The sequence below is a fragment of the Peromyscus eremicus genome, chromosome 14 (genome assembly GCF_949786415.1).
Source record: "Peromyscus eremicus chromosome 14, PerEre_H2_v1, whole genome shotgun sequence".
Lineage (NCBI taxonomy): Eukaryota > Metazoa > Chordata > Mammalia > Rodentia > Cricetidae > Peromyscus > Peromyscus eremicus.
Window position 1 is genome coordinate 34,000,406 of NC_081430.1, and position 14,843 is coordinate 34,015,248.

Consider the following 14,843-nt stretch of genomic DNA (forward strand, 5'->3'; position numbering starts at 1 on the left):
ATGATTGCAGATACAGACTTCTTATGTCAAGTGTACTGACTAATTAGCCAAACCAGTATACACCCATCACATGGGAGCTGAAGAGAAAGGTGTGAAGAACATAGGCCCCTTGATCCACTGTTTTAACATTGGTAATTTTTTTCTTTTTTGTGAAAAGTTAAGGATGTTATTTGTTAATTTAATCAGTTAAGTTCTTGGTTTGTTTTTTTGTAGCCCTGGTTATCCTTGAACTTGTATGTAGTCTAGGCTGACTTCAGCTTCGTGATCCTCCCATCTCCAGTTCTTGGATGCTAGGATTACAAATATCTGTCTCCTCATCAACTTTAACATACAATTATTTGGTTACTTTTTCAAACATTACATTTTTTATTTCATTGAAAGTTACATAGTTTAAAATATGTTAAAACTTTAAAAATTACTAACATTATAATTTTTAATATTATGTTACTGATCTTTTCAAAAGGGTAGCTAGCAAAATAGATTTAGAGGAGAGATATGCTCCTATTGTAAATATTACTTAAATTATTCAAATAAATATGTATTTTATTTTATAGGGATTACAACATCCAGTGTAAGCATAATTGGTCAACGTATGAACTATGGGTTTGGATGTGGTGATTTTGAAGATGATAGGTCACATGACATTTCACCTAGTGCTTTAAAAATACAAAATAAGGAACACCCAAGATATAAGCATACAAAAGGTTTGTAAATTTCATGACAAATTAATTTTTAAAATTCAATGTATCTAAGTCAGAAGCTTCTAAACATATCAAGAAAAAAATATAACTAAGAATTCTTAACTTTAAGGTTTTTAAGTTACCATTCTACTGAAAGGTTATTTCTGAAATAACTTTTTAGGGTTTATGGTCTATGCTCTTGTCTAAAGGAGCCAATGCAAAGGACTAAACATTAGTTAAAAGTAGGTATCCCTGGGCTTCACCCCAAGAACATGTACAGGTACATACATACAAACAGATTTTTCTAGAAGACATTTCATCACTCACATAGTGAGAGCAATCATGTGAAGAAATTGTCTATGCAGGTGTTAACCATAGAGCCAAGATGTGGCAATAGGAGAGTACCTTCCTTATGCTAGACCTTCTTCTGGTTATCACGAGCCGTTGTTCTCTGTTGTATTTTAAGACTGCAGTAGTGAACAGGACGTCAGGTGAGTGATTTGTCCATTTCCCAAGTTACTCTATGGTAGCTACCTTTAAAGCAAGTGCCTCAGCCAGCAAAGTAGTTCCTACTTGTAGCCTCATCATTTGGGAGCTTGAGGCTGGAGGATTACCCTGAGTTTAAGGCCAGCCTGGGGTACGTTGTGCGTTCCAATAAGCGAAGAGCTGCCGTTTGGTTGGTTGTTTGTTTTAATGTGACAGCTGTGAGCCTGCAAGATCAATCTTTGAGCTGGACGTGGTGGTGCACACTTGCACACTCAGCACCGTGGTGGTGCATACCTGCACACTCAGCACCGTGGTAGAGCACACCTGCACACTCAGCACCGTGGTGGTGCACACTCAGCACTCGGGAGGGAGAGGCAGGACGTGTGGACATTTGAGGCTACTCTGTGCTACAGCAAGACCCTGCCTCAAAAAAACTGACAAAAAGGAAAAGGGGACAACCTCTGTGCTTCATTCCTTCTATCATCTTCAGTTACGGACGGGGAGGCAGTCGAGTGTTTGGATGTGTACTTACTTGTGTGGGGGAGTAACCCAGTTTAGCTAGAAAAGTACACTTTGCCTGAGATTGAGCTCGTCTGTTCATGGGCATGTCATTTTCTCTTCCACTTCCACCGCTTAGCTCTCTGCTGCTCACTTTGTGATTATGTGAGTGTATGTTTCTCTCATCTTCAACCCTGGCCTGTGTAAACTCCTTAGGAGAGGGAAGGTTTTTGTTTTTGCTGTTGTTCTCTGTGGTAGCTAGTGTATAGTGGGTATTCTAATTTTAAATATTCATTGAATTAATTGATTTGTATTTGTTATGAAATAAATTTTCAATTTCAAAAGGCTACATAATATCCTGAACTATACTTCAATTGAGTGTTTTTAAATGTGCCTTTTTGCCTTTGTTTTTTTTTTTTTCATCCTTTTTCTTTCTTTTTTAGGATTTACAAGGTCATCCAATTTACAGCAGATTGCCAGTTTTGACTTCACATCTGCAAATACCTTATCAGAAGACTCAGTAGTAATTGTTGGAAAAGGTATTTCATAGTTGTCTAGCTTTTAACTTTATGCATTCATTGCACATAAGCAACACTTGTCAATATTAAATCGAAATAATTAAAAATGAATACTTAATTTCATACTTCTGCCTTTTAATGAAACTATGGGATGTTCATGTTAGTAACTTTCAAAAAGTAGTTAGATACTTATAAGACAGTTTAAGGATAATTATGATAATTGTATTAAAGTCAAATATCAGCTTTTATCAGTGTAACATAATTAATAGAATTTAATGTGGAATTTATTATTTCTAATGAAAAATCAGAGTGAAGCCTTGTTATATATTTCAGAGATGCAAGGGGACCTTGAAGAAGCATAATTCATTTAAGTATCTTTAAATATTATTTTTTTTTCTTAAGATAAATGCTGTCTTAGTTACTTTTCTCATGGCTGTAACAAGATGCCTCACAAAAAGTGACCAAAAGGATGAAGAGTTGAATTTGGCCCCTGATTTGAGAGAATCTAGTGCATCGTGGTAGGAAGGTCATAATGGTGACAGTGTGAGCTCACTGCTCACAGGGCATCTGCAGTGAGGGAAGCAGAAAGATAAATGCTCGTGCCCAGCTTACTCTGTGCTTCTCGTTCAGTGTAGGACCCGAGTCCACTCACCTTCAGGGTGCATCATCCCTCAGTTAGACTTCTCCGGACAAGCCTTCATTGACAAGCCCAGAGGTGGTGTTTCCAAGATGATTCCAGTTTCAGTCAAGAAGATTTACTATCACAAGTCCACCCCCTGTCAGTTTGACATTCAAACACATCACTTTAAATCATAACATTCCACCTTTGGCCCGATAGGTTCGTGATCATCTCATAATACAAATGTATTTATTCCAACTTCCAAAGGTCCATTATCCCACCATTAAAAAGTCCAGAATCTCTTCTGAGCCTGAAGGCAGTCTGTTAGCATAAACCCTAGGAAAATAAAAAAATAAGATAAAAACCCAGTTTTCTTTCCCATCTCAAAGGGAGGAATGAAGCCAAGTAAAGATGGGACCAAACCACACAGCTTTATATCTGACGTCGGTGACTTGTGATGACAGTATCTGGCCATATCTTTCCAACTCCACCACCGGCAGCACAGTGCCCTCCTCTTGGGCCAGCTCTGCTCTATGCATACAACTTCCTCAAAAAATATCCCATGGTCCTGGGATCTCTAACACTCTGGAGTCTTCATTGCCAATTAGTGTTCATGTTCCTAGCCTGTCTGTCCCATAGTACCTATTGCTGTGATCAAACTAACTTGGGAGAAGAAAGGGTTTATGTAACTTACAGCTTACCGTCCATCATGAAGAGAAGCCAAGGCAGGAACTCCAGGAGGAGCCTAGAGGCAGAAACTGAATCAGAGACCATGGAAGATAGCATTCCATCATGGTAGGAAGGCATGCCAGCAAGTGACAGGCATGGTGGTAGGAGCAGGAAGCAGAGACAGCAAACTGCAAGTAGGGCAAGGCTCTGAAGTCTCCTAGTGGCGTAATTGTCCAGCAAGGCCATACCTCCAAAACCTCCCCAAGTAGTCTCACCAAGTGGGACCAAGTGTTTGAATGCCTGAGACTATAGGGAACACAGTTTTATTCAGTAGCCTCTCAAGGACCCCCTTGCATGGAACCTATTCCTGTTGCACACTGCCTGGACACCATAATTTTCTGGAATCTTGACGCAAATTTTCATGGCCCTTTATCTCTTACTTTTTGCCTGCATGCAAAATTACCGTGTGGAGTATGCTGCCAAGTTCTGTGCCAGCTTGGGTTGTAGTGTTTGGGTGAGTGTAGGCAGTGCTTCACACTTCCATCATCGGTGTGCAGTCAGGAAACAGGGAAGTGAACGCTCCACAGCAAGGAAAGCACCTTTTTATTTATTTATTTACTTAGTTTCTTCTCTCATATATTATATGATGACCACAGCTCCCCCTCCTTCCTTTCTTCCCAGTCCCCCTCCCACCTCCTCTTCTTCCCCAATCCATTCCTCCTCTCTTTCCCTTCAGAGAAGGGCAGGCCTCCCAGGGATATCAGCCAAACATGGCATATCAAGTTAGGAAAGCATCTTTTTGTTCGGTATTATGAAATAGATTTTGTTGAAAATAATTTGCTTGATAACCTCATTAAATACCCTCCTCAAATTACCTCTAGAACAGTCCTTGAAAATTTACCATATATAATTTCAATTTCCATTGTGTCTTGGTCAGTGTTCTATTGCTGTGAAGAGACACCATGCCCAAAGCAGCTCTTACAAAGGAAAACACTTCACTGGGACTGGCTTACAGATTCAGTGGTTTAGTTCATTATCAGCATGGCGGCAAGCATGGCGGCTTGCAAGCATACATGGTGCTGGAGAAAGAGCTGAGAGTTTTATATCCTGAACTGCAGGCAGGAGGAAGAAAAAGACTCTGGGCTTGGCATGGGCTTTTTAAATCTGACATCACTCCCCCAGTGACACACTTCCTCCAACAAGGCCACATCTCCTAATCCTTTCAAGTAGCAACACTCCCTGGTGACCAAGCATTAAAAATTATAAGCCAGTGGGGGCCATTCTCATTCAGACCACCATATCTTATATTCATGGACATATTTTTACTTGTCCAGCATTGCATATAAATGTCTCTACCTCAGGATTTCTATCTGCTTCCATTTCTTCCTTGTATATCTGAACAAATCCCAGTTCAAAGTCGTGCTCTTAATAATCATCTTAAATACCTAGTCACAACAGTCTTATGAGTCTTCCCTTGAAACTCACTTAAAAATGCAAGGTTGACCTTTATCTTCCTGAACAGCTATCTTCTTGCATGGGTAGGATATTTGTACATTTCATGATTATTTAACATGTGTTTCACAGAGTATTGTTTGCTTCTTAAATGAAAAACTTTAAATTTTTTTATCTAGAGTGTATTACAGAAACAATAACTGCTTGATGTTTGGTTGATTGCAGGGGTATTTGGAAATCCAAATTCAGCACCAGCAACTTGCAACCAACCAGTGATATCCTCTGTGGAACATGAGGATACATTTTCAGTGAAACCAAGTATTGAACCACCATCAGGGATTTATGGAAGAGCAGTACAGCAAAATACGCCATCATATCTTGATGTTGAAAATGACAAAGATGTAAGGTTCTCTACTAATCTTTAGCTATGTCGTTATTTTCTTTATATGAGATGTGGGATACTAAACATCTTTTAATTAACAACTTTGTGTGTGTGTGTGTTTGTGTGTGTGTGTGTGTGTGTGTGTGTGTAAGTCAGAACATAACTTTATGTGTTGGTCCACAACTTCCACCTTATTTTAAGGAGCATCTCTGTCACTGTACTGTGTAAGCCAGGCTAGCTGTTGCACAAGCTTCTGGGAATTCTACTATCTCTATTTCCCATCTTGCTGTAGGAGAACTGGAGTTATAGGTGTATAGTACAATACCTGGCTTTATCTGTGTTGTAGGGTTTTGAGTTCAGCAAGCTTGAACAGCAAACTTGAAGAGCACACTTTTTTTAATTTTTAATTTTTAATTTAATTACACAGAGACAGGGTTTCTCTGTGTAACAGCTCTGGCTGTCCTGGAACTTTCTTTGTAGATCAGGCTGTCCTTGAACTTACAGAGATCCGCCTGCCTCCCAAGTGCTGGGATTAGAGGAGTGCACTTGAACAGCACTTTACCATCACTTGAACAGCAAACTTGGACAGCACACTCTACATATTTGATCCTGCACCAACTATATGCTTTTCAATCCTTATTTTAGAACTCCTGAAATCTGAAAGAATTATATAGTGCTAATATCCAATTAAATTCATGCTTAAGAGTATCAGTCTGTTACTGAATATATACACTCACAACCGTAGTATATAAAGCACAGGTTCAGCATAAAATATATTTATATATTGTATATCAACAATGTGATTGAAAGTCAGAAATTTCAATTACCTAAAATTTTAATCAAGTGAGGAGGCAGCTTTGTGGATAAAGAGTTAGGCTGTTCTGGGTGCTGGATCACCTGGGCCATACATTTTTATTGGTGTCTGGTCCCCTTGCTCTGAAAATACATAAACTTTTAAAGGTAACATGCATATCTGTACACAAGTCACCAAAGATGGTTTTTTGTTTTATATTTGAGCAGGTAAAATATACGTCACATGTCTTGTAGTTCTTCTAGGTTTATTTCTTTGTGTATGTAGCCAGGATTTTCAAGGGGTCTTCCCTGATCAATCCTGATCCATATCAACCTGGAACGAATCCCCAGCCTCTCATCTCCTGTGGAAATAAAAGCATAACCTCTTCCCCAAAGCAACATATCTTTTGACTTCCTTTTTGAAGTCAAGACATTTTTAAAATGTATAAATTGATTTAATCCAACAGTTTTCATAATCCAGTGTGTCTTAGCAGTTGTCGTTTCTTTATTAGCAATCAGAAAATCTAAAGACAACACAATCCAGACTTTCTGTGTATTTGCCATCTTTATGTGGCTTATTGTATTTTTTAATTACTCTATTTCTTTTTAAGGACTTTATTATTTTTAAACTATTTTTTAATCTATGACTGCCTATCCTTTTTCTTTTCTCTTCCAATGTATATTTTTAAACATACTGTAACATGTTTAAAAAAAACATAGAGGTTTTTTTTTCCATCTAGATCTATCTTTACTGAGCATCTGCATTGTTTTTTGGATCAAATGAGACAAATCTTAAACTGCTATGTTAGTTGCTGGCATGGCTCAGCTTAGTGCATGTGTTGGTGCATGGCAATAGCTTAGCCTCATGGTGGAGGTAATGGCAGGATCCATGTTTACTGCCCTAGACCTGGGAAGTTGTTGGGTCCATGCTGTCACTGAGTAGCATGCTGCTTGCTGCTCATAAACACCATTTAAGTGTTAGGTAGCAGGGCCTCTTAAAGAGTTACACCCATGTTAGCCGCTAGCACCTAGCCAAGGAAGCCACCTCCTAAATGTGCAGTACTTCTGTTTGTCAATAGTATCGAGCCTTCTTGAGAAAAGACTGTTATCAGGAAGCCATGTTTGGCTCCATTTTTATGTGCTTAGAATCTTATTTTAAGCTTTGTTAGGTCTTATGTAGAAATTCTGGCTCCATGTTGGAGCACCATATGTAGGTGGAGTTTCTCTGTGTCTTAGCAGCTGCTCCCAAATAACCACACAGAGGCTTAATATTAATTATAAACGCTCGGCCGATAGCTCAGGCTTTGTTACTAGCTAATGCTTATATTTTAAATTAACCCATATATCTTATCTACCCTCCACCACATGGCGATGCCTTCTTTTAACACGGCATGTTCATCTTGCTTTTTTCTGCATCTCTCTCGACTCCTCAGACTCCGCCCTTCTTCCCAGCATTCTCTTTGCCTTGAAAATCCTGCCTAGCTATCAGCCAATCTGCTTATTAACAATGAAAGCAACACCTTTTCACAGTGTACAGGGTTATTCCACAGCACAGATATTTCAACTTTTTCATGCAGACAAAAGTTTCTATGGCAAAATCTACTTATGACAAGATGAGACAAAAGAGAAAAGAAGAGAAAGAGCTTTTTGATGCTAAAGATTGTGAAAGGAAAGAACCGAATCCCTGGGAACGAATAAAACATACAGGAAGTGAGAAAATGACATCTGAAAGTAAGTAAATTTGTGAATGTTTGTTAAAATAATGTGGTTGCATGTGGTCCAGTACAATTATAACAGAGAACAATGGAGTCAGCAGATGGACACAGTTTTTTAAGTCTTGGTTCTGCCTTTGATTAGCTTTAAGAACTGGGAACAGGCTTCATTTTTTTACATATGTAAATATCCAGATTGTTTTCCCATCTAGATTGACTCAATAGTCCCTTCCATACTCACTAGAAATAATCCTCTTTCACTAGGAAGTGCTATTCCCTTGTTATAGTTGAGGTAATTGAGATAGTGGAGTTGATTTTGTTAGATCTTGATCAAAAAAGTCAGTCTAAGGCTGATGAGCTATCTCAGAGGGTAAAGGCACTTGTTGCCAAACCTGATGACCTATGTGTGATTCCCAGGAACCACATGGTGAAAGGTGAGAACTAACTCTCAGAAATAATATTCTGTCCTCCATAAGTGCACCATGGCATGTGTACACGTGAATAAATGTAATTTAAAAAAATTAAGTCATGCTAGGTGGCGATGGTGCACGAATTTAATCCCAGCACTCGGGAGGCAGAGCCAAGCAGATCTCTGTGAGTTTGAGGCCAGCCTGGTCTACAGAGTAAGTTCCAGAACAGGCACCAAAACTACACAGAGAAACCCTGTCTCAAAAAAACCAAAAAAAAAAAAAAAAAAAGTCATGATCATCTATTCAGTTTGTCCTTGAGTACTACTATGTTTTACACTTAAGGCAAGAGTAGGTGCCATGATTTCTGTGGTTTTGGAGTGTGTGTGTCTCCATGTTCAGGTGTGTGCACTTAGGTGTTTGTATTCGTGTACTTGTATATGGGTTTGCGGAGGCTATAGGTTGACACCTAAGTCATTTTCTACCTTGTTTTTTGAGTTGGAGTCTTCACTGAACCTGGAGCTTCCAAAACCAGCTACACTAGCTGTCCACAAGCTGTGGGGATTCTTCTCTCTCTGCCTCCGTAGTGCTGAGATTAGAGGCCTGTGCTGCCACACCCATCTTCTTACATGGGCCTCCTGGTAGAAACCAGGTCCTAATGCTTATGTGTCAATCACTTTACTGACAGCCATCTCCTGGGATGTCTTTAGACCACTTTAAAGATCTTGGGTATAGTACAAACTAGGAAAAAAAGAAAAGGTTAAATTGAATTTTTTGTGAGCTTTAGTAAACATTAAGTAATTTCTTAATTACTTTTGTTAAACTAAACTTTGTGGACTATATTATCATTCTTATATTTATATTGAGTTCAAAGTGCATATCAACAAGAAATAGAAGAAAATTAATGTGTAAATGTAATCTTGCACAAAGTTTTCTTAAAGTAAAAATAAAAAGGTCTAGAGTATGCAAAAAGTGCAGAACTCTTCTTGAAATCCTATGTACAGAGAGCTAATCAGCCGGAAGGTGTTGGTATGTAATTTTGCTACCTAAACATGCCCTACAACCTATTAAATATAGGCATTTGCGAAATTTTACCTATTAATGTTCTCATATAATTTCACCATGATTTAATCTTATAAAAACCAGGGAGAAGGTGCTGGAGAGATGGCTTAGTGGTTAAAAGCACTGGCTAGGTGACCTGGTTCATTCCCAGCGTCCACATAGCAGTTCACAACTGTCTATGACTCCAGTTCCGAAGAATTTGATGGGTTTTTTTCCTGGCCTCTGCAAGCAGGCACACATACAAACACACACACACACACACACACACACACACACACACACACACACACACGTTCACAGATATAGGCAAAATACTCATACACATAAAATTAAATAAAATAAAATTTAAAAAGACAGAAAAATCCACTAAGTCAGTGTTAAGAGTAGTAGTAAAAGTACAAGCAGTAAAGAATCATAAATTTAGGAGTGCTCATTGTTGCTACTGATGTTGACTAATTTTGTCTATAATGCAGCCTTTACATTAGATTTCTGAAAGTTATGACTGCTTTCTTGAAGTCATTCATGTGTTACTTAAACATTTGAGTACATAGAAAATTGTGATGTAGATCAACCAGAATTTAAATATTTAATTCTGTTTATAGTTATAAACATATTGGCAGTAATAGTTTCTAACAACAAAGTTCTAGTTGGATAGATCTCTATTTAAGAAGATTCCATGGGGCTGGAGAGATGGCTCAGCAGTTCAGAGTATTTGAATCTGGTTCTCAGCAGCTACATCAGGTGGCTCACCTTAATTTTAGGTCCATGGGAGTCTGAAGCCACTGGCCTCCAGGAGCATCTACACTCAAATGCACATACCCCTACCCACCCATATATATAAACTTTTTTTTTTTAATTAAAAAAAACAGCAGTTTCCAGGTTAGTGTTACCCAAAGGATGGTCCATGGTCTAGGTAAACTTTTGTATTGTTTTGAGACAGCATCTCACTCTGTGGTCCAGGCTGGCCTTTAACTCAGTGGCAATCCTGACTCAGCTTCCCAAGTTCTGAAGATACAGGCTTGAACCACCATACCCAACTCAGTAAACGGTTTGTTACTCATCTGTCCTACTTAATGTCTTAGTTAAAGGTTACTGTTGCTGTGATGAAACACCATGACCAAAAGGAAAGTGTATATTTGGGAAGTGGGAAGTATTTGTTTGGCTTATACTTTCACATTACTGTTCATCATCAAAGGAAGTCAGGACAGGAACCTGGAGGCAGGAACTGATGCAGAGGCCATGGAGGAGTTCTACTTACTGGCTTTCTCACCTTGGCTTGCTCAGCCTGCTTTCTTATGGAAGCCAGAACCACCAGCCCATGGGATGGCTCCACCCATAATGAGCTGAGCCCTCCCACATTAGTCACTAATTAAGAAAATGCCTTAGAGAGGCCCACAGAAATCCACAAAGATACCCCCACAATAGACTACTGGCAATGGGTGAGAGACAGCCCGAACTGACCTACTCTGGTGATGGGATGGCCAAACACCCTAGTTGTCATGCTAGAAATCTCATCCAATGACTGAGGGAACTGGATACAGAGATCCACAGCCAGGCCCCAGGTGGAGCTCCAGGAGTCCAATTGGCAAGAAAGAGGAGGGTTTGTATGAGCGAGAATTGTTGAGACCAAGGTTGGAAAAAGCACAGGGACAAATAGCCAAATGAATGGAAACACATGAACTATGAACCAATAGCTGAGGAGCCCCCAACTGGATCAGGCCCTCTGGATAAGTGAGACAGTTGATTAGCTTGATCTGCTTGGGAGGCATCCAGACAGTGGGACCGGGTCCTGTCCTCAGTGCATGAACTGGCTGTTTGGAACCTGGGGCTTATACAGGGACACTTGGCTCAGCCTGGGAGGAGGGGACTGGACCTGCCTGGACTGAACCTACCAGGTTGAACTCAATCCTCAGGAGAGTCTTTGCCCTGGAGGAGATGGGAATGGGGGGGTGGGCTGGGGGGAAGGGGGGGCCGGGAGGGGAGAGAACAAGGGAATCCGTGGATGATATGTAAAATTAAATTAAATTATTAAAAAAGAAAAGAAAATGCCCCACAGACATCCCTACAGCCCAATTTTTTTTTTAATTTTTAAAAAAAATTTCTTTATTAAGAAATTTTCTACTCACTCTACATACCACCCACAGATCTCATCTCCTCCCACCCCCCAGCCCTCCTCCCTCCCAAGCCACCCCACATCCCCCAAATCAAGGTCTGCCATGGGGAGTCAGCAGAGCCCAGCACACTGAGCCTAGGCAGATCCAAGCCCTGCCCCACTGCACCGAGGCTGCGCAAGGCATCACACCACAGGTGTCACACCACAGGCACCGGATTCCCAAAAGCCTGCCCATGCCCTACAGCCCAGTCTTATAGAAGCATCTTCTCAATTGAGGCTTCCTCCTCTCTGATGATTCTCTCTATATAAATGTCGTGTACCTTCATTTTTAAATTAATAGCTGTATAGTAAAACAAGTATCTATGTTTTTAGAAATTAGATGTATTAACTTTTGTTAATACATCTAATTTTGAAATTAGATGTATTCCTTTTGTTTTTAAAATTATACTTTTTTTTTAAGCTACCTCCGCCCCAGTCAAGCAGCTTTTATGCTCTTAGTATGCTTCCATCAGAGTGACAAATTCCTAAGAGAAGATCCTAAGACCAAAATGTCACCTTCAACAGGAGATGGCATCTGTGCTGGGAGGGGACAGAAGCTGGAGTAGATCCTCTGGAGAAGGCTGCTCACAGTCACTACTACAGTGTGGTGGCACCAGGGTCCCTGAAGAGAATGTGGGACATTAGAGACCCCCATTCTGTGAAGGGCTTTAATGAGCTCCACTGCTTAGAGTAAATAATGGATAAAGCATGATTGATGTTGGGATAGGTCCTAAAAAACCAAACCCAAAACAACAATAAAAACCCTAGGTCTGGTTATGGCTCATGAAATTATTAATAATTTGGATGTACATCCTCTGTATGTTGCTAATAATACAACTCAGTTGTTCTGTATCAGTCTTCATTATTGGAATTGTCAGTCTTACCTACCCATATATTCCAGTTGGTATATTGCAGCATTTTATATGACCATTATTTTATATGAAAAATTAATATAAAAGATACAGGGTTTTTGTTTGGTTTGGTTTTTTGAGACAGAGCTTCTCTGTATAACAGTCCTGGCTGTCATAGAACTTACCCTGTAGATCAGGCTGGCCTCAGACTCACAGAGATCCGCCTGCCACTGCCTCCTGAGTGCTAGGATTAAAGGCATAAGCCACCACTGCCTGGCAAAAGAAACAGTTTTTTAAATAGATGTGATTTGGAGTTATTGCAAAGTTTTTGTTTACTTGCTTTAACAATAAACTAATGTTATATGAGGAAATATTTATAACACCTATAGTTGGATGCATACATAAAGTTATATCCTTTATGTAAAGGTTCTTTCTTGCCTTATTTAATGTTTTGTTTTAGGTGAAGCATCTCCTGGAGTCATTCCACAATATAAAGAAAGAATGTCTTCTGTCACTCATAGTCCAGAGATAATGGATTCATTGGAATTACGACCATTTTCCAAACCAGAAATAGCCCTAACAGAAGCCTTACGGCTTTTAGCTGATGAGGACTGGTAGGTTAACACCCTTTTAATACTATGCATAGTTGTCTAAGCCCACAGAGTTTCCTAGTGAGATCTGAGCTTGCTTTACCCAGCAGGGCTGCAAAAGGGGATGGATTGACCACGTGTGTGGTTACCAAGTATTTGGAAGGTCTGCACTTGGCTGTGCTGGGGGAGGTCTTTTGCTCCACCCCTTGGCATTCCTATAAATAGCCCTTTAGAAGAGACAGAAGGGGCCGGTGAATAAGGATCCAGGCCCTCCCGAGGCTATCCTGTGTTTCCATCTGTCTCTCTCCCCTCTATCCTTCTATCTAAATCTCTTATCCCTCACTCCTCAAGAGTACCCTGGGGGAAAAGGTAGGGGCTGGTTCCCCATACATAGTATCATTGAAGATTATTTAGTTCTTAGGCATCTGAGTCTCTTGAACTTATTAATGTAGCTATTTCTGCCCCAGATGTATTAACAGTTATGTTTTAATTTATATAACATAAGAATATAGTTTAGCTTCATTTTGACTTATGCAAAACCTTTGGCATTAGACTCTATATCTCATAGTTCACTTGAACTCTAATGAATTTTTGCCTCTGATAGACTATGCTCATCAACATCAAACTGTGTCATTGATCTTGGGGTATGCTCAGTGGTAACACACATGCTTGACATGTGCCAGGCCCTTGGATTGATCCCCACCCCAAGTATTCTCTAACATATATCTCTAATTTAAAAACAATCTCCATAAGCTGTATGCATTTCCCCATTTCTATCTACCTCTCCCTATAAACCAAACATTCTCATAAAAAGGAGACTCATTGATTTTACAGTTTTTCATGTTCCCTTCTTAACCTTCTTTAATTGGCTTTCAGTTAGGAATCACTTCACTAAAACTACACAGTCACTATTTTGCTAAACCTACCCTGTTCATTTCTTGGTCTCTCGGTTTGGTAAACTTTTTTCACTTGGCCTTAGAAAACTCAGTCTTTTTGTTCTTTTCCTGCTGTAATACCTTCTGATTCTTTTATTCTGTTTTCCTTTAGGAGTACTGTGGAATTCAGTCCTCTGGTGTTCTCTAAGCTACCTTCATTCTGTACATCAGGGACAGTCTTTCCTTAGCTGTCATTTCTTGTAAAGAGCCAGAGAGCATATATTTTAGATGACAGATGTCTCTATAGTGAGTACTCAACTCTGCTGTTGAATGTTAGAGAGCTGGAGGTGGTGCATACCTGTAATCAGATCGCCTGGGACGTGGAAGCAGGAAGGTCAGGAGTTCAAAGCCAGACCCTGCTACATAGTAAGTTTGAGGTAGCCTGGGCTGTATAATTCCTTGTCCCTTAAAAAACACAAGCAAAAAGACAAAAGAATATATGAATTTAAAATATCTAGGGCTGGAGAGAGGCTTAGTGGTTTAGAACACTTGTTGCTATTGTAGAGACTTGGTTGTGGTTCCCAATATCCATATGATAGGTTGTAGTCAACTGTAATTATAGCTCCAGGGGATCTGACACACTCTTCTGGACTCCATGGGCACCTGCACTCACATGTGTTCATACATACACATATACCCATAATTCAAAGTAAAATACATCTGGGCTGGAGAGATGGCTCAGAGGTTAAGCACTAACAGCTCTTTCAGAAAACCCTTTGACTTCCACATATGTGCCGTGGTGTATACGCATACTCACAGAGAGTACACACACAATGAACATGAGCAGTATTACCAACTTCACATACTTCACATTCTTTACACCTACAAGATGAAAACCACCAAATCTGATATTACACCTAAATACCAGCTGAGTCCCACCCTCTTTTGTTAGTATCCACTCACTTCCTCTGACCCTTTTAGTCCGATAATAAAAGATAAATTCCAGCCATAGAAATAACTGGTAGTTTTCACTGCTTTTGAGTTCTTTCCTCACTAATGAGCTAACAAGTAGTTGTTTTCTTTCTCCTTTTCCCCCTC

The 14,843-nt window shown here is 39.7% G+C and overlaps 1 protein-coding gene across 2 annotated transcripts in view; it reads left to right on the plus strand.

Annotated features, from left to right (window-relative positions):
- The window catches only part of Togaram1 (TOG array regulator of axonemal microtubules 1), a 65,612-nt gene that overhangs the window by 29,091 nt on the left and 21,678 nt on the right, over window positions 1-14,843 (plus strand). The window contains exons 8-12 of one of the 2 annotated variants that reach the window (XM_059279510.1): window positions 555-704; window positions 2,108-2,203; window positions 5,148-5,323; window positions 7,674-7,827; window positions 12,741-12,894. In XM_059279510.1, coding sequence (XP_059135493.1) covers window positions 555-704; window positions 2,108-2,203; window positions 5,148-5,323; window positions 7,674-7,827; window positions 12,741-12,894 — 730 coding nt within the window. The remainder of the gene's footprint in view (window positions 1-554; window positions 705-2,107; window positions 2,204-5,147; window positions 5,324-7,673; window positions 7,828-12,740; window positions 12,895-14,843) is intronic. The other variant, XM_059279512.1, reaches the window with a different exon arrangement.